This window comes from Mirounga angustirostris, unplaced genomic scaffold (genome assembly GCF_029215605.1).
Source record: "Mirounga angustirostris isolate CCGP_5_RB_7025 unplaced genomic scaffold, mMirAng1.0.hap1 SCAF_2, whole genome shotgun sequence".
NCBI classification, from domain to species: Eukaryota; Metazoa; Chordata; class Mammalia; order Carnivora; family Phocidae; genus Mirounga; species Mirounga angustirostris.
This window is the reverse complement of record NW_026991710.1, coordinates 150078126-150098088: the sequence shown is the minus strand read 5'-3', so window position 1 is coordinate 150098088 and position 19963 is coordinate 150078126. Positions and strand designations below refer to the sequence as shown.

The 19963-nt window shown below is 47.9% G+C and overlaps 1 protein-coding gene across 1 annotated transcript in view; it reads left to right on the top strand.

The window, feature by feature from the left end:
* The first annotated feature begins 2392 nt into the window (after positions 1-2392).
* GATA4 (GATA binding protein 4) overlaps positions 2393-19963 on the top strand; it is a 53666-nt gene continuing 36095 nt past the window's right edge. Inside the window, exons 1-2 of the mRNA XM_045879343.2 lie at positions 2393-2508; positions 6309-7405. Coding sequence (XP_045735299.1) covers positions 6790-7405 — 616 coding nt within the window. The 5' untranslated portion in view covers positions 2393-2508; positions 6309-6789. The remainder of the gene's footprint in view (positions 2509-6308; positions 7406-19963) is intronic.

Here is a 19963-nt window from a genome sequence, read left to right as displayed (position 1 = left end):
CTTCAAGGCTCCCAGGCCTCAGCCCACCTGAACTGCGCCAGAACGGGGCGTGGGTAAAAGAGCTCTGTCGGGTCCCTTGCCAGAAGAGGACTCTCGGTGAATCCGGGGTTCCTAGCAAGCGAGAGCTTAGAAAAACCAGGCTCTTCCATCTGGGGTCTCACAACGGCCACTTAGGGCAGGCAGGGCCTGTTCCGCCCCCCCCCCGCCCCCCTCCCCCACACAGAAGAGGGGACTAAAGTTCCGGGAGGCCTAGTGTGGGAGCAGTGGCGGGGGGGAGGGTCGCCTCAGGGCACCCAGCTAAAGCGAACCTCAGCACACACGCTCGTGCCGCGGGTCATCCCTCACTACTGGTAGAAGCCCGCCTGGGAGTGGTCTGTGTCCTTGGCTTTGGTGAGGACGCTTGGATGGCCGCTCCACCAGACTCCAAACCCCAAGCCCTTGGCTTGTTGCTAAGAAAACCCAGTGCCCACAGGCCGCAGGCTCAGCTCTGAGGGTCTCGTGCTGAAGGCAGCTCTGAGACCTTGGGCCTCGCTGGAGCCACAAATCCCCACCGAAAACAGAGAGGCCAGAACAGCTTGCCGCTTGTCCAAGCCCACACGTTTAAGTCTCCAGAAAGCCCTCGTAGGCCAATGGGGATGTCGTTTTCGACCGTGCAGGGGTCGCGTACCCTTCTCCGCCATTCGTCTGAAAGTGCGACTCCCCGATGTCCTCCCCAAACCGCTCCAGCCTCCCAGGTCCCCAGGACCCCCTCCCTCTTAAGTTCCCAGACATCTGGGATCTGCCAGCGCCAAATTCTGCAGAGGCGCTAGCGAGGAGTTGAGGGAAGCTGGAGCAGGGTCCCTCAACAGACCGTTCTTAGTTTCCGGGGCGCGAAGGGGCCTAGGCGAGCAGCTGCCTGGGGGTCGGGGTGGGGGCGGCGAGGGTGCGTCCAGCCCCCGCGCAGGCCTTCCGCGGCTCCGCGGGGTGCCTCAGTTTTCTCTCCTGCGCTCAGGCTCCTCTGAACCTCCGCACGTTTCGCTCAGGAAGAACTCCCCGCGCAGCCGCGCTCAGTCCTTCCTCCGGGATTTTCCTGAGAATCCCCATGAGTTGGCCAGGATCCCTTTGGGGGTTTCCTTCCAATCAGCCCCGCGTCCTAGTCTCGTCCTCTGCGCCCGGGTTGCCCTCGCGCAGGCCAGGAATCCACTGCCGATTACCAACAGCGGAAGCTGGTGTAACCCCTTACCCTTCCTTCGCAGCCGCACGGGTTTCGTGTAGGGTGGTATCCCGGCCCCCTCCCGACCCCTCTAATCTGGTATGAAAAACCTGCTCTAGAGAGAGAAACTCGGCTTTGGGGGGGGGGGGGGAGTTTAACCGAAAGCGTGAGAGCCACCGGCCGGCTGTTATCTGGGGCTGAAGGCTGCGGTAATCGATGGGTTATTTTTACGCGGTAATAGGGCCCTGTGATTGCTCTATTAACCTTTAGACCTGTCTGAGGGACTCTCCGGCTCGCAGCCCCGCTGAGCTGGGGCCTCTAGGCACTGACGCCGACTCCAGACTCAGGCCTGCCACCCTCCCCGCCCCCAGCTCTAGGGAGGGGGCTGAGCTGGCTGGAAGACCTCTCCGCTGAGAAGCCCTGCTGTACTGCCAAGCTCCCCCAAGCCCCCGCCACGTCCCTCGGATTGGTACAGCAGCGCCGCAGGCTGCAGGGAAAACGGAAAGATCTGAAGGTGGGAGGCCATAGGAGATGGGAAGCTTCGCCAGGAAAGGGTGCACGTTTTGCATAAATACATAACTTTGAGGGCTGGAGAGGCTGCTGAGAAGACGAAAGGGAAGCTGCCGTCACTGCGTTCTGACTTGAGTGGGCCAGTCCCAGGTTTCGTGGCTTTTCCACTCGCAGTCTGGGGCTAGCAGGATCCCCACTATCCACTACCTCGCGGAGACTCGCAGCCAGCCCGGCTCTCCTGGTGACCCTGTGCTCCACCGCCGATCAGGGGTCTCGCCCAAGAGGTCACCTTCCCTTCTATCAGCCCCGCCCCTTGCCCCGCGAGTCCAGGGCTGGGGCAGGACTCGGACCACCGGGAGGCGGGGGTGGGGGATGGGGTGGAGGGAGGAGGTAGGAGAGGGGAGCTCCTGAATAAAGCTGACCCTGGGCAAAACTGCAAACCGAATCGACCTCAGGCACCGCGGTGGGTGAAGCCCCGCTCCCCGGCAGTGGCACTTGAGCATTTTCCGAGATCCTTGCGCCTGGACTTTGCCTGTTGGGGGAGTTTTTTGTACAGCCCCGCAGCCTCCGCGCGGAGCGGAGGTGCAGCCTCTGCGGCGCACCCCCGCCCCCCGCCCTTGCACGTGACTCCCACAGGCCAGTCAGCGCCCGAGAACGCGAGCGCAGGGGCGAGGGGACCCGCGCCGGGAGCTGGGGGAAGCGGAGGCGGCCGGCACAGTGGCCGCGAGAGGCACCGCCGCTGCCGTAGCTCCCGGGGCGCCCAGGGGAGCGCGCGCCGGCCCTCCAGCAAGCTCAAGTCCCGGCAGGTACGGCTTTTTCTTCCCCCACCACGCTCTTTCCCGCCGTCAGCGAAATTCAGAGCTCCTCTGCGCTGTTTGCCTGGGAGCAGAGAGGGAACTGGTGGATGGAAAGGAGACGTTGGTCACTCTCTCCGCCCCCAAATTGGTCTAAGACTGCTCAACTTTGGGCATTGGCTTAATAACGTCTTTAAATCAAAGTAAGATTGGGGGGGAAGCGAAGAGGGATATTCGAAGTGCTTTTGGATTTGTGTGTGTGTGTGTGTGTGAACTTGAACGTTTTTAATCCCCGCCCCCGCGTATATATTCTCCAGCCCTTGTTTCTGCACCTCCCAGGCCAGGGTCTGGATGGGGATGACGGCCGTACGAAATCACACTGACCAACTGACCCGAGACAGGCCGCACGGAGGGGCTCAGACGGAGCAGTGTCGCCCGTCGATGGCTCCGGGGACTCAGAGTGGCGGTGGGAGGCAGCGCGACTGGGCCTCGGCCCCGGGCAGGCGCTTCCAAGTCGGCAACGGCTACTGAGCGCCCGGACTTTTTATGCGCTTCTGGCCAGCCTCCTAGCCTTCCTGACTGGGGTCCAGGGAGTCAAACACCACCCACGAAGCTAACAACCCCACCCACTCACACTACATCTGGGCGAGCTGAGGGCCGGAACCCGGGAGGAAAGCAGTGACGTCCCTCCGCCAGCCACGGTTAGCTGCCCCGATCCATAGTATTATGTCGCTTGGCTTTGGGCTGGGGGCGAGGGGGTCCTTCAGGGGAGAGGAGGATGCCTGGGTGGTGAACTGTCACCAGGTGGAGGGAACGAAGAGGCGTTTCGGTTGGGAAACAGGGTGGAGAGGGACCCAGGGCTGGTAGAATCTGGGGCAGCACGGTGGCTCTCCAGGGAAGGTTGGGGAAGCGCGGCAGAGAAGTATTTCCTGTGTTTCTCAGAAAAGGAATGGACAGCCAAGAGCAGGTTTCAGGCTTTTAAAGAAAGGTTTCATTGGGATACACCCCCCCCCCCCCAAACACACACACTTCTGAGTCTCCACGTTCCCCAGCAGCGGCCAGCTTTATTATTGCCGGCCAGTGTGGTGCGTGTGTGACAGTTTTCTGCGCAGCAGGCCGAGAACAGGGACGCGAGCTGAGCCGAAAGAGCAGGAGTGACTTGTGAATGGACGCGGACATTAGGGCAAGCTTTCGATCCTCCCGCAATCAAACATGGATCGGAAAAGAGCTGTGAGCTAAATCACGAAGAAAGCATTTCCTGTTTGGTCTGTGAATTTGAGGTGAACTGGAATGAGTGATCAAGAGGAGAGGAAAAACTGGGGAGCAGGCCTGAGCCCCCATAGCGAGGCCGACCTGCCATTCTCAGTAGCTCGCTATGCTACCTCTGCGGATATCTGAACCGAGGCTTAATAATAAAACAAGCAGAATGATTTCTTGTCTTTCCAGAAAGGTATTGAGGGGTATTTTCTCCACCGTCTATTGTTCAGTAATCCAATGCCCAGGTAATGTACCAGCCATTTAAAAAGGTAGAGCATGTAATAAAGACAAATGTTAGATTTATGGCAGTTTTAGCATTTACATTTTAAAGCTTGTAAATTAGCATCTGTATGTATACTGGAAGTTGGCTTACAAAATTATAAATCTTCCTTTCCTGCAGTTATGTAAGAAAAAAGTGTGATGTTATGTTTTAGAACTGCAGAAGTTGAGTATCACAGAATATACAATGAAATAGGTCAACTATTTGATGTAAAAATTAAATACTGAATATTTTATCAAGGTAAGCCTATGTATTTACTTATTGAAGCCCAGAAATTCCTATGAGGTACTAATCTTTTGCCTTCATTTTCAAAGAGTGAAGTTGGTGATCTCAGATCAGTTTTTTGTTTTTGTTTTTTTTTTTTAACATTTTACTTTTAAGTAATCACTACACCCAACCGGGGGTTTGAACTCACAACCGGGAGATCAAGAGTCACATGCTCCAGGAACTAAGCCAGCCAGGTACCCCTCAGATCAAATTTTTTTTTATCCACCCTCTAGCCAAACTTCTTACTGAAGATGTCCAACAAACCAATAATTTATTGTATAGTTTTGAAAGCAAATAATAAACCATCTAGGAGTTAACATGTGACTATATAATACAGTGCTATTAACTCCATTATCATTAGTGATGTTGCAAAAATGGTTAAAAGCATTATATAGTATTAGAAATTCCACTTTCAGAATTTTTTATAAAAATTAAGATGCCCATTTATTATAGTATGATTATATCTGAGGCACTGTCTTACGGCACACTAGAAATCTGTAATAATAATGGCCAACAATTATATAGAACTTTGTGTCTGTTAATAAGTTTTATAAAACCCTGTTATAAGTGCTTTATATATTAATTTATAATCCTCACAATCCTCAAGTGACTCTACAAGATAGATACCTTTAACATTTGCATTTTTGCAAATGAGGAAACTGAGGCACAGAGGTTAAGTAATGTGTCGAAAGGCATCCATTCAGTGAGTGACAGAGCCTGTATTTAGTGTAATAAAGGTCAGTTAATATCTTTGTAATTCTACTATTGCAATGAAAAAGAAACCCCTGTTAAAGTGGTTGCCTCATCTTAAGGAGAAAAGTGGGAGTGTAGTGGTCAACCTCAAACCCTGGAGGCCCACAGATTCTGTCCCCCACCCCTCTTTAATTGTATTTTGATCTTTGACAAGTTTCAAAACTTTCCAATACTTCAGTTCCGTCTTCTGTAAATGGAGGCGACACACTTTCCTTAGTGGAGCTGTGACGAAAAGGACCTGGAACAGAGCAGGTGCTTCAGAACGTCGAGCTCTTATTTTATCAGGAAAATTGCCTGAGAAAATAAAAACACAGGATACAAGGATATAACCAAGTCCTATGAACTGTTCTTCCCCTCGAAGCAGTGTCACTGGTGTTCTAATTCCCTGCATGGGTGGATGATCAGGGATTCTATATGGAAAAACCCATTCAGTGAATCAGAATGGCCCAGTGAGTAGTTCTGGAAAGTGAACTTGGATATCCCTTTCACTTTTCTGGTTTTGATACCCAATCTGCAAAATTGCTAAAATATAATTATTTGCAGGAAACAAATACCTCATCTGATTTGACTTCCACATGATAAAGTGTGTGGATGGATAAGAGATTTCACAATCCTTTTCACAGAGATTTAGCAGACCCTGTGCTCCTGTATAAACATTTAGACTCTGCCTCTAGCTAAAAAAAAAAAAAAAAAAAGGTTACAAACAAAAATTTCTTAGGTTGTTGGTTTTTATAAAGTTTGTCTTCGTCTTTCGTGGGCAATCTAAAGTTTTTTCACAGCCAGGGACACTTGGGGTTAGGCGGGACAGAGATGAGCAATATTTCTTGTGCCCCAGGCACTCCGGAAACCCGAAACCCTTGAACTTAAAAAATACTGAGACAAGAATATGCTTGAAAAATAAGGTAAAATTAAAGTCCTTCCTGACAAGCAATACAGTAATAATAATAATAATAATAATAATAATATAATAATAATAATAACAACAACAACAACCTCGGTCACAACCAGTAATTACATGTCCAATAACCGTGAAGCCCCATGTCCCTAGAGCTGCCCTCCGTAGGCTTCCCTCGAGCAGCCCCTGGCCTCCGCAAAACCAAGACCGCAGCTTCCTTCGGAAGCGCACGGCTTCCAAAGCTGGGCGCCGAGGGTGACGATTTCTTGGGTTAGCAGTTCGAGAGAAGCAACCGCAAGCATAGCGAGTGTGCTCTGAATGCTCCTGATGAACTTCCCCTTTTTGTCGTTCCTCATTTAGGTAGGACCGCAGCAAGGAGGAAAGGAGGAAAAGAGCCAACCGGACCCTCCGCATTGGAACCTGCCTACCGCACCCAGCGCCGTCCGTGCGCAGCGACGGCCGCCCGCGTGACCCGAAGGCCCGTGCCCCGCACAGGCGCCCAGGCACTACCCCGCCTCTTCTGCCACTCGTGGGTGCTCAGGACCTCTAGGCCTGGGGGTAGACTCAGCCCCTCCTCCAGCACCTCCAGGAAGAACCAAAAATTCAATTTGGGATTTTCCTATAAACAAGAGCCTAGAGTCTTTTTTGCTCGATGCTGGATTTAATACGTATATATTTTTGAGAGATTTTTTTTTTACTTTTGATTTTTGATCTTCGTTTACGTGACAGGCTCTCACCTGTACATCATTATTATTTTTTCTACTATTATTTTCTGTGCCTGCATTGCGCCGTGACTCGCCCGTGGGAGAGAGGACTCAGAAGCTGAGAGCTCGCGGGGGCGATGTACCAGAGCCTGGCCATGGCGGCCAACCACGGCCCCCCTCCCGGGGCCTACGAGGCGGGCGGCCCTGGCGCCTTCATGCACAGCGCGGGCGCTGCGTCCTCGCCAGTCTACGTGCCCACGCCGCGGGTGCCCTCCTCTGTGCTGGGCCTGTCTTATCTCCAGGGCGGAGGCGGGGGCGCCGCGTCCGGAGCCACCTCCGGCGGCAGCTCCGGTGGGGCCCCGTCGGGTGCCGGGCCCGGAACCCAGCAGGGCAGCCCGGGCTGGAGCCAGGCGGGAGCCGAGGGAGCCGCCTACACCCCCCCGCCTGTGTCGCCGCGCTTCTCCTTCCCGGGAACCACTGGGTCCCTGGCAGCCGCCGCCGCCGCCGCCGCGGCCCGGGAAGCCGCGGCCTATAGCAGTAGCGGCGCAGCGGCGGGCGCGGGCCTGACGGGCCGCGAGCAGTACGGGCGTGCGGGCTTCGCAGGCTCCTACTCCAGCCCCTACCCCGCCTACATGGCCGACGTGGGCGCGTCCTGGGCCGCGGCCGCCGCCGCCTCCGCCGGTCCCTTCGACAGCCCGGTCCTGCACAGCCTGCCCGGCAGGGCCAACCCCGCTGCCCGACACCCCAATCTCGGTGAGTACTGAGCGCAAGCACCCGGGCCGGCTGGGTATCGGAACAGGCTGTCCTGAGCACTGTTTGGGGCATTTAATTTTTCACAAGTGTGTGTGTAGGGTGGCGGGCGGTGGGGAAGGGGCAGGACGCGTGAGTTTCAAGGAGAGCAAACTGGAAGACCGAAGCTGGCGGCGCCGAACGATGGCGGCGGTGAAGGTCACAGCCCCAAAGAGCCCAGATTCTGTTAAGCGAGGGCGAGCCTGCTTTCGAGATGCTTTTCTCAAAGAGAGAGGACTGCGGGGTGGCAGGGTCTGAGTGTGTCCCCATTAAGCCCCAGACGTCGGGTGTGTCTGAGCCCGCCATGCCCATCTGTAGGTGACCGCGGGAGGCCGACAGGCTCACTGGAGAGCTGGGAGGAGCAGCCCCGGGAGCCCTTGGTGGAGAGCGTTAGCGATCGCGGGGTTTCTGCTCCCATTTCCTCTCGGCCCTCCCTTGGAGTCCTCAGCAGGGAACTGATTACATTGGCTAGGGCCCAAGATCTTCTGGGCCATTTGGCGGCCCAGTTGGAGGATCCTTCGCAGTGGCAGATGATTCTCCTGTCGGGATTTCACACCTGGTACAAAGGAGGGACTGGAGCAGTGGAGATGGGTTGAACTGGGGCTGGCACCCTGTGGGTGCCTGGGGGCCAGAGCGCATTGCGCACTGCGGGGGTCTGCGGCGGCGCATGTGCGGGGTGTATTGAGAGCGCACGCCTGGTCAGCGTCCGGGGACACCGGAACCCCAAAGGGGCTTCTCTATATTACCTGATTTAAATGGAGACTTTGCAGCAGCTTCCATAAGTTGAGCGTCCTCTTGTCTGTAGGTCTGAGGTTAGAAATAACAATCGCAATGGGCACAGTTTAATATTTCCTGTGAATGACAGACCTGGGAACGCCGGCAGACGTGTGCTCTCTTGCTCCGATTTACAGATTGAACAGAATGAAGTCTGAAAAAGGGTCTGGTTGCTTTGGGCTGGCAAAGTAAGGGAAGTGGCAATCACTAGTTCAAAATGCAAACGACCTGTGGCCTTGTGGAATTTCAGGAAGGGACAGGATCGGGTTTGGTTGGAGATGGCTTTTGCGGGGGAGGGGAAGCCCAGACCTGAGAAACAAAGTTAACATTTATTGACTACCTACTAAGTGCTAAATCCTTTCACATTTGTTCTCACTTTGAAGAGTAAAGCCTGTCCCTCCCAGGTTTCCAGTCTTAGGCTGGCTCTGAGAAGGGTCCCGGCTTTGAAGAGCTTTTAAATTATCCTCTGACCCTGGGTGGCCAGGGAAGGTCCCCAGGGGGGTCCAGCCAAATACACATCCCAGGTAAACTGATTAACCGTGGAAGTGGCGCCGGGGCTGGGTCTGTGGCTCCTAGTTTCCCCCTCCCCTTCTCAGGGGAGCCAGACGGCACCCCCCCGGGGGGGAGGAGCAACTGGCTCCGGAGCCCTTCGGAGGGCCTGAGCCAGATAGCTTGCTTGAAGCATCTCCATACAATGGCAGCTGGGGGTGGGTGTGTTGGCGGGGGGGGGGGGGGGGGGGGCGCGGTGCGGCGCTCTGGCTCTGCATTCTCAGAACTCTCCGTTGTCTCTGGAACGCTCTCTCTGGAACTTACGTTTTAAAATAGGGAGAAATGGTCTCCAGAGTTCCACTTCTTTTAACTTGTGGTGGGAGTGGAAAGGTTGCTTCTAACCCCTATAACGTGGAATGAGAATTTGGTGTTGGATTAGGGAAAAAAAAGTTCAAAGTCCAAAAATGGAGGCTATGCTTTTCTGGTCTTCAGAGTTACAACCACAACAATGTTAAAAAAATTAAAAAAAGATACTGTATGAATGCACACAGTATTTAAATTCTAAAATGTAACCCGTACCACTTAGGAGGGTGCTGGAGTAAGTAACGTTTCCCAAATTTCAGGGTCAGCAAACGACAAGCTGACCTCCAAGGAGCACCTCCTTGCTGAGAAATGTGGCCTGTCTTCCCAGTACTCTGCTCTGTTCCACTAGTTCAGGAAGTCCCACCTGAAAACAGCCCTTGGGTCTGGCCTAGCAGCTGGATTATCTCCTCTATACGTAGCCAAGTGTGTTAAATGGTCTTCAGGAAACTTCCATGTTATTTTTTTTTTTTTAAAGATTTTATTTTATTTATTTGACAGAGAGAGAGACAGCTAGAGAGGGAACACAAGCAGGGGGAGTGGGAGAGGGAGAAGCAGGCTCCTGGCCGAGCAGGGAGCCCGATGCGGGGCTCGATCCCAGAACCCTGGGATCATGACCTGAGCCGAAGGCAGACGCCTAACGACTGAGCCACCCAGGCGCCCCTCCATGTTATCTTTGTGAGAGAACATGAGGCATGTGGAACTTGCTGGCATTCATATCTTCAGCATGTTCTGCAGGTGGCACTTACCTAAAAGCAAGTTCATTTAAAAGCAGTGCATGTAAATAAATATATATTTTTTTATCTGTTCCTCCTATCATACGGACCCTTCTGTAAATGCCTGCTAGTTTATCAAGGACCAACACTGGCATATTGGCTGATGCTGAGTGATAGAAGCATGATGACAAGTGATTACTGATTCCATGATATTTATTGAGAGCCGCTGTATGACAGGCGAAGGTTCATTCAATTCCAGGTACCCCTGTGATCTTGGGCAAGTTACTTACCTCTCAGTCTCCCCTCTCTTTCTGTAAAATAGGATAATCCTAACTCCTTTCAGTGTTGTCTTATATTAGACAAATATTAGGTAGTGTTTGTGAAGTAGTTGGTTTTGGCCCCTCATAAAAGATGGCTATTTTGTTAAGCAGCTACTCACTATCACGTAGTAACTTGTTTTCCTGATTTTCTCAGGACTGAGGGGTTTCCCAGGACTTGGGGGTTTTAGTGCTAAACCTAGGGCAGTCCCCAATACACAAGGATGGTTGGTGACCCTAAACAGACATGAAAATGGGTAAATGACCCTGTAGCATGCTGCAGTAATGAGCTAAGAGCAAAGGAGAGAAGACAGAAGTGGTTCTTTCTTCTGTCTAGGAATCTGGAAGTCTTCACCTAAGTGGTGTCATCTGCATTTGGTCTGGAAGGATAAGTAGGAGTTTGCCAGGAAAAGCACAGCACCTGCAATTAAAAAAAAAAAAAAAAGGAAAGGAAAGGAAAAGAAAATTAAACCCTCATTTGCCATCACATTTTGTAGTACCATGAAATGATACAACACAGCTTGGCTTTTGCATAAATAATGTATTTACAGTCATAGGTAAAACCACACAGACTAATTCACTCTTCACCTCAGAAACTAGTTTCAATTTCAATGAGGAGAAATAAGGGAATAGCTTTATTTTTTTATGAAGTATTAACTGCCTCGTTTTTAACAATAGTTAATATCTTGCCAGAGTTCTTATGTTGGTTATTGGAAAAGACGAAAATCAAAGTAATAAAAGCTAACAAGGGCCTCTGTAAAGCCGTGCACTTAGGTTGGAAGGAGTTATTCTGCCTTGACCACAATGTATATGAACTCCAGCTCATTCCAAGTTCAATATGAGCCTGACCCTGAAACAGCCATTGACATCATTAATTGGGCTGCATTAATGGAATTATGTGACCTTACTGAGGGCAGGTACAGAGTCTTACTCATATTTAAGTGCCAGGCACATGCTGGGCACTTGGCAAATATTTGAGTAGAGATCTAGGAGGCAGTTGCCACAGTACTCTGCCCAGGTCAAAAATAACACACAGTGGCTGCTTCAGAGGCCCATTGAGGAGTCCTGGGGAAGAGGGAGCAGGGTGGGAGAGGGTTCTGGAACCCTTGAGAAACCACTGAAGCTGTTTTAGGTTGGAGAAGTTACAGGGTGTCTGAGAAAGAGAGAGAGAGAGAGAGAATGACTGTGTAAAAATACCTGATGGGTGCCTGGGAGGCTCAGTAGGTTAAGCGTCTGACTTTTGTTTTCGGCTCAGATCATGATCTCAGGGTCATGAGATTGAGCCCTGTGTCTAGCTCTGGGCTCAGCAGGGAGCCTGCTGGAAATTCTCTCTCCTTCTGCCCCTCCTCTCTCTCTCTCTCCTTCTGCCCTCCCCCCCCAATAAATAAATCTTAAAAAAAATAATAATCTGAAAGGCAAAAGCCTATGTCCTTTTTTTTTTTTTTTTTTAAGATTTTATTTATTTGTGAGAGCGAGAATGAGAGACAGAGAGCATGAGAGGGAGGAGGGTCAGCGGGAGAAGCAGACTCCCTGCTGAGCAGGGAGCCTGATGTGGGACTCGATCCCAGGACTCCAGGATCATGACCTGAGCCGAAGGCAGTCGCTTAACCAACTGAGCCACCCAGGCGCCCAAGCCTATGTCCTTTTAACATTGTGTTGCTCCAGGTGAGCGAACATTAGGTTTGACACGAACACTTTCTCACACATGATTGTGGTTGTTGAAATGGAATATGGAATATAACTTCTCTTAATAATAACCCCCTGGGCACTGATAGTGCTTAAGGAGATGGTGGGTTGCCATCTGCCTGTGGAGCTGGGCAGGGAATTCTTGCATTTCAAGGGCTAGAGCCCATGTTTGTATGCACGTGAGATAGCTAGAGCAGGGTAAGAGAGCTGTGTCTCCTTGTGAAGGAACCAATCAGGGTGGTTACACAGGTATATCAGTTTGTCAGAACTCATGGAAATGCACTATTAAAACAGGAGTATTTGATTGTATGTACGTTATACCACAATAAAGCTGATTTTTGTATTAATTAATGCTTGCAAATACTTAAAGCAGAAAAGGAAACCGTGGAAATTATGTGTAAATATGCCATGAAGGAAATAGTTTTGTAGCAGATGTTACTGGAAAAGCGAAGAAAATATGCTTTATTGTGAAATAACAATTCTTTGGGGTAATAGAGAAACAAGCAGTTATAATGCTGTCAAAGGATCTCAAATTTTTAAAATCATTTTAAGGGTTGATTTAAAAAAATAACACGGTGAAACACATGCATCACCCAGTGTCAGCCAGGTGGTTTCTTTAAAAGCTTTGCTTCATTCGTGGGGTCATGAGAGTTTGTTTACGGTATAGGTCAGTGGAAAACTCTCTCAAGTGTTTTCTGGATCTTTGGAGGAACTGCTTATCAATGAAGCCGGTTTCTTTCAGAGCCAGTTCATTTATATAGGGAACTTTGCAAGATCAACTCTGAAGTAGCTTGTTTGGCTAGAAAATGATTTGTCAGTCTCTGAGAAAACTGAAGTTGTTTGACTTTCCGGTTACCACCCTGAGCAGGTCAGTCAGAGCTGGGGCTGGTCTGTGCTGCTAGATTGAGAACCAATTAAATGAGGAAGGTGTGTGTGGTGTGGCCAGGGGTGTGTCACTGCTTCCAGTGAGATCTGTCACCTGCCCAATTGTGTCCCACCAAAAGGTCAGGCCACATTTGCTAGGTACTTTCGAAGCACTCAGGTAGAATGATGCACAGGAGACAGTTTTAGATAACACTTTCTTCTGTATCCCTTCCCATTTTTTTTTTTTTTTTAACTTAAATGAGCTGAGAAAACAAACATACTCTGAGGCGTGGGGAAACAGGAACTCTGATACCTGTGGGTGGGAGTGTAAATTGAAGAGCCCTTGGTGATATCCAACAAATTATAAAGTAGCTACTCTTGACCCAGAAATTTAACTTCTAGGAATTTAACTGCAAATACACTGGCACAGTTGTAGCCCTGTTTATAATAACGAAAACTGGGAAAAACCCAGGGGCGCCTGGGTGGCTCAGTCATTAAGCATCTGCCTTCGGCTCAGGTCATGATCCCAGGGTCCTGGGATCAAGCCCCACATCGGGCTCTCTGCTCAGCGGGAAGCCTGCTTCTCCCTCTCTCACTCCCCTGCTTGTGTTCCCTCTCTCGCTGTCTCTCTCTCTGTCAAATAAATAAATAAAATCTAAATGTTTATTATCAGGGAACTGTTTGTATACATATTGGACATACAAACAATAGATAGCATGTAGGCTTAAAAAATTAGGAAATTCATTATGTGATGGTAGAGTCCTCTCCAAAGATATTTATAAGTACAGGATATGTATATTGCATGTTACTTGTGTAAATAAAAAAGAAGAAGGGCAGGGGCGCCTGAGTGGCTCATTCGGTTAAGGGTCCGACTCTTGATCTCAGCTCAGTTCTTGATCTCAGGGTCCTGAGTTCAAGCCCTATGTTGGGCTCTGTGCTGGGCGTGGAGCCTACTTAAAAAAAAGAGAGAGAGAGAAGAGTATATGCATTTGAAAATATTTAATTTATCTCGGGAAATACAAGGAATTTGTAATGTCGATTGCCCATGGGGAGGATAACTAAGGAGATGAAGAATAAGGGTGGGAAAGCACTTTTACCACATATGCCTTGGAAACTTTTGATTTTTTTTAAGGTTTTTTTTTTTTTTTTTTAATTTAGAGAGAGAGCGAGCAGGGGAAGAGGCAGAGGGAGAGAGAATCTCAAGCAGACTCTGGGCATAGCACAGAGCCCGATGCGGGGCTCCATTCCATGGCCCCATTCCATGGCCCTGAGCATGACCTGAGCCAAAACCAAGAGTCAGATGCCCAACCAACTACGCCACCCAGGCGTCCCTGTGGAACCTTTTGAATTTGTAACTAACTTAACCATTTTTTATTTTTATTTTTTTAAGATTATTTATTTATTTATTTTAGAGAAAGAGCGCGCGCGCATGAGAGAGAGAGAGAGAGCACAAGCAGTGGAGAAGGAGAAGAGGCCCCCCCCTCCCCAGCAAGGAGCCCAATGTGGGGCTCGATCCCAAGACCCTGGGATCATGACCTGAACTGAAGGCAGCTGCTTATCCCACTGAGCCATCCAGGCATCCCTTAACCATTTTTTAAGTCACTTCTATGCTTCTTTATTAGCACATTAAGTAATAGAATACTTTTAAAATATAGGGAGGTTAAAAAAATATAGGGAGGTTAAAGTTAAGTTTTATTTGATTTTATTCTTTACCATCTTAGCCATTTTTAGGTGTACAGTTCAGTTGTGTTAAATATATTCACATCATTGTGAAACAGGTTGTCAGAACTTTTCATTTTACAAAACTGAAACTCTATACCAATTAAACAACAGCTATATCCTCCTCCCCAGCCCGTGGTAACTGCCATTTTAATTTCTGTCTCTGTGAATCGGACTATTGTAGGTACCTCATGTAAATGAAATCATATAGTATTCATCTTTTCGTGACTGGCTTATTTCACTTAGGATAATGTCCTCAAGGTTCATCCATGTTGTAACATGTCATATGATTTCCTTCCTTTCTAACACTGAATAATATTCCATTGTATGTATATATCACATTTTTTAAATCCATTCATCCCTCACAAACACTTGAGTTGTTTCCACCTCTTGTGAATAATGCTGCTGGGAACATTGGTGTGCAAAGGGAACCTTTTGAATTCTGAACCATGTGAATATATTACCAATTTAAAAAAAACATACTGAACCAATTAAGTTATCAAAGAGACATACAGCATTCATGAATTAACTTCCTGAGAGTCTCTCGCCCTCTTTTTGTTTAAAACAGGGTTCTATATTTAGAATTATAGATGCACAGAAAAAGTACTTTGTAGTACAGATTGTTTATTGAATTTAGCTTTTAGTTTTTGCTTATCCAACAGGAGATTGCTTTACCGAGGGGACAAAAAACTCTTATCCTACGCTTAGTTATGTCTATTGGTAGCAAATCTCAGCAAATGTCAAGTTACTGGCATTGGGGGCACATAGATGGGTGCCCTTTCCTGGTGTGGCAGTTCTCCCTGAGGTTATACTGGGGCGAGAGCCAGAAAACCACTAAGGCAGTGATAGGATGATCTTAGAAAAACAAATTACCTTCCCCGAAGGCAAGTCTTTTAACCAATTATTTTCAGCCTGTCCTTTTTTTTTTTAAGATTTTATTTATTTATTTGAGAGAGAGAGAGTGCGAGCACGAGCAGCAGGGGAGAGGGAGAAGCAGGCTCTCCACTGAGCAGGGAGCCCAATGTGGGACTTGATCCCAGGACACTGGGATCAGGACCTGAGCCGAAGGCTGATGCTTAACCCACTGAGCCACCCAGACGCCCCCCTGAGCCTGTCCTTTTAAGGCAATTGAGTTGTAGGGAATGTAGAGCTGAAACCGGCTGCAAATGTTGCCGCTTTTGTTTGCATAGGAAAGAGGAAGGACTGCCAGGAAAGACTGCCTGTTCTTTCATTGCCTTGCTCTAAAGGGCAATTCTTGGAGGCCCCTGGATGCTGCTGCTTTAAGAACTTGACCGAGCCTTTTTGACTTTTGGAAGTATTTGTCCGCTGGTGACTTTTTTGATCTGCAAATCCTGAATAAGGTGCAGGTGATAAGGCCCTCTCATGGTTTGGGAATGGGTATCACTCTGTTCTATTGACTTTCTATGGTCCATGACATGGCGTCATGTAACACAGTCCATGAAGGCTTATTTAAACATTTTATTGGCTATCTATAGAGCTATTTTCTTTGTCTCCTTCTAAAGCAAGTAGGGAAGATAATATGGGTGGGGCTATAATAGGGATAACCTCTGATCTGTTTTAATTTGTGCAAAATAAATTTACAAGTTTGGATACATTATGTTTGGAAACTAGCTAACAACTCTTTAGGGACAGGAGCTTCTATCTTGTGCTATATATGTGTCTGTATCTTGCTCTCTATAATGCAATTTATATATAGCAAGTTGGATCCTTTATCAAGGGTCAATGGGGAAGTTGTCAGGTGATAGGGACTTTTAAGTCCTTTTTTTTTTTTTTTTTAAAGATTTTATTTATTAGAGAGAGACACAGCGAGAGAGGGAACACAAGCAGGGGGAGTGGGAAAGGGAGAAGCAGGCTTCCCGCGGAGCAGGGAGCCCGATGTGGGGCTGGATCCCAGGACCCTGGGATCATGACCTGAGCCGAAGGCGGACGCTTAACCACTGAGCCACCCAGGCGCCCAAGGGACTTTTAAGTCCTTCTTGAGAGGCAGAAATGTGTTCTACATTTTGCAGGAGACATAACTGATCCTCAGAAAGATTAAGTAGTCTGCCCAAGTTCCCAGTGGTAGTAAGCAACAGCTCTGGCTTAGCACGCAGGGAAGCCCAATTTCTGGGATTTACATGCTTTCCTTTCATATACCTCCTTTTGCATTTGCCAACCTTAAGATGAGGGCGCTTATCCCTTCAGTACCATAAGGTGCATCGTGGTTGAAAGACTCAAACTTTAGGATTTTTTTTTTAAAGACTTTATTTACTTGAGAGAGAGCACATGAGAAAACATGGGGGAGAGGCAAAAGGAGAGGGAGAAGCAGACACCCTGCTGAGCAGGGAGCCTGCCACTGGCTTGATCCCAGGACCCCAGGGACCATGACCTGAGCTGAAGGCAGATGCTTCACTGACTGAGCCACCAGGAGCCCCTCAAACTTTAGGATTTTCTATTACTTGGTCTCTGCCAATGTAGTTTTTCCTCTGTGTTCCTGCTCCCTACCAATGCTTCTCCAGGTACCCTATTTTCTCTAGTGGCCTTCCATCTCATTCTGATTCTGCCCACCCTATACTTGGGGAGTATGACGTTAGGAATCCCTGCCTTACTTCAACTTCCGTTTCAGCCTCCAGATTCTGCTGTGCGGCGAATTAAAGAGAGATTTCCCAGAATTCAGACCCTCCAAGCTAGAGGATTCTCTCATTCTGGGGGGGATTGCTGGCTGCAAAAGAAGGACAAAAACATACGGCTCTATCAAAAATCCTTTTCCTCAAAGAAACCTAGAACCAGCTTTTCTGTATTCCCTTTCCTCTGAAGATTCAGATATATCTGAAGATGAGAATAGGGGTATGGATGAGGACAGTGACCGAGCCCCTTGGAGTTGAGCTGAGCTGAACACAGAAGCCATCGGTGGAAGCTTTCTTGTTTCTGGCAGGGGGCCTATGGTTTTATCTATTACTGCTCCGTAATCAGAATTGAGCCAGGATATTCAAGCCTCTTATCTGAATGAAGCGAATTTGGTTTTCTGGCCTTCAGCATTTTGCAGAAGTCCCAAAATTGACTTCATGACTCTAAGTATCTTTTTTTTCACCAAGGGAGGAATATAATCCAGACAGGTAAGCCATTCCATACGTTTAAAGTCATCGAAAAGCCTCTGCGAGTGGAATGTTGAGGCTGTGTTTCACTTTGCGTTGAATAGTCATAGATATACTTTATTTTGGAGGATGAGAAATCAAGGAGATACCACCACAATATGGTAGATTATTAAACCATAGGCTTTGGGATTCCCTAATTACAGATCTTAAAATGGAATTTGATTCTTAAATTATTTTTGTAGTCTTCCCTTTTTCCTCCCGGTTTAAAGCTCCATTTTTACTTCTAGAAATCCAGTCAAACTTTATCACCTCCATTCAGAATTGATCAATAGCAACTGGTGAGCAGGTTAATTATAATCGCAGAATAAACGCTGAAGTCTCAAAGTTCACCACTTTTGCAATGTTTCCAAACCCCTCGGGGACGGTGCCAAGAGACTCTCATTGACCCATTCAGAGCAGGTGTGGGAGTTTGAACCAGGGGCAGACAATCGGATCTGATTCAAGACAACTCAATTTGGTTTCTTATCTGCAGCTTTTCCTATCTTACGATGTCTGTCATTTCAGATAAAAAAGTTCAGTCAATTGAGCTGGGAAATGGTAAGTTACGTGTTCTTCTGATAAAAGTTTTCAGAGTTGTTGTTTTATCAGATTGGGTTGAAATTGTATGTTTCTGTCAAGGTCTGCAACGACCTTTTCAGATATTTTATCAGGTATTAGGTGGGGAAACCTTTTTTTTTTTTTTCGGTCTCTCTTCGACCTAGCAAAGAATGACCTGACTTCCAAGATCATAAATCAAACCAGGTAAAGAGAGGCAATAATACAAGTTACCCCTCGAAATTGACTAGGTGGGGGGAAAACAAACAACAAATAAAACCTTTCCCTAGCACATAGAAAGAACTTAACTTGACCCTAAATAAAGAATGTGGTTCTTACAAAGTACACACTTAATAGGAAAATACTGCTTATTCGAAAAAAGAAAATGTTTTTCAGGTCAAAAATGGCTTCAGAAAAGCAAATAGTATTTTTTTTTTTCAAATAGTATCAGTAACACTTAATTGTCCTTCTTTCATTAAACTCCGTGCATGTTTAATATGGAAAAATAAAAAACTCATACACATCAGCACACAAATAGTTGGTAATCTTACCACCCAAAGATAACCACCGTTAGGCATTAATCCTTGACTTCTTGGTTACCATACATATACAGGCATGTGTATATGTATATATTTAAACAGTCATAAAAGTTACTGTTTAGTTATTTCAGCACTGAAGAAAGTTTTTAAAAATCAGTGACCCAGACTGGCTCCTGAAGTCAGATCCCTTAAGCAGAGCAAAGATGGGAAATTGGCAGAAGGAACTGCCAATAACAAATAGCCAATCAAATGGGAGAGTTGTGTGTAAAAACTTAGTTTTTCCATCTTCTAGTTTATTGTGTATATAGCCAATTTAAAGCTGGAACATATGTATATGTTTTAGGTGGTTCCCCCGTGAAGAGAGGTGACCAGTTGCAAGATGTGTTGATTTGTGAGGCTCTGATTTGCTGTGAACCGTGAGCTGTAGCTTTCAACCTACTTTTTAGAAAGGGAAGTCAATGAGGTGAAGGCCCATCAGTCTGGCACTGAGGGTCCCTAGGACCCTGTCCTGTGCCCTCTAAATTTCCTGCTGCATGACTTTGGACAGCTTACCATGCCTCTCTTGTCTCCAGTGCCAACATTTGTAAGGTTCCGATATCAGTCCAGGAGCAGAAATGGTTAAGAAGGGGAAGGGCTGCTCTAGGGCCCTTTGGGGTATTTAAAATCCAGGGTATTATACTTCCCCCAGGATAATAGTTCATGTTGGCTTTGTCTTTCCTCATACCAGAACTATCCTATAACTTGTAACCTTCCTGAGCTTGCCTGGGCATCAAACTCAAATTCGTGCAGTCTCGGTAATGTCAGTTTCCATGGCCACCTGCCTCATTTGAGGCAACAGTATCTGTGAAATTTGGGGTTTGATGGGCAGTTTTATTTTTTATTAGACATAACAAAATATTTAACTCCTAAAATGTAAGAACAACTTTTGGAAACCGTGGGTTAAGTTACCTCAGAGTTGGTCTCAGTTTATTGTTCCTTTGGTTTTGCTCTTCTGTTATTACTAAACCCATTTGGCGTCTGAGTTTCTAGGAGCCCGTGGAGATCCATAGAGGGTAGAGCTCCATTCCAGCCACCAGATCCAGACACATCATTTGTTTTGTCAGCCAACCACCAGCCAACAGATATTTTTGCCTGCCTCCTGTGAGCTGGGCACTTGTTAGTTTTGGGAGATCAAAAATGAGCAAGATGGCCCTCTATCCCAGCAGCTTACAGCGTGGGAGGGGAGATAAAGAGTGAACGTGCCCTCTTGGTGCAGGGAGGGTGGTAGCAGGGTAAGTCTGGGTTCCTCGGGAGCCATTAGCATACTTACACTGGCCCTGCCACCCCAGACCAGGCTTCCTGGCAGAGGAGACCCCTGTGTTGTGTCCGC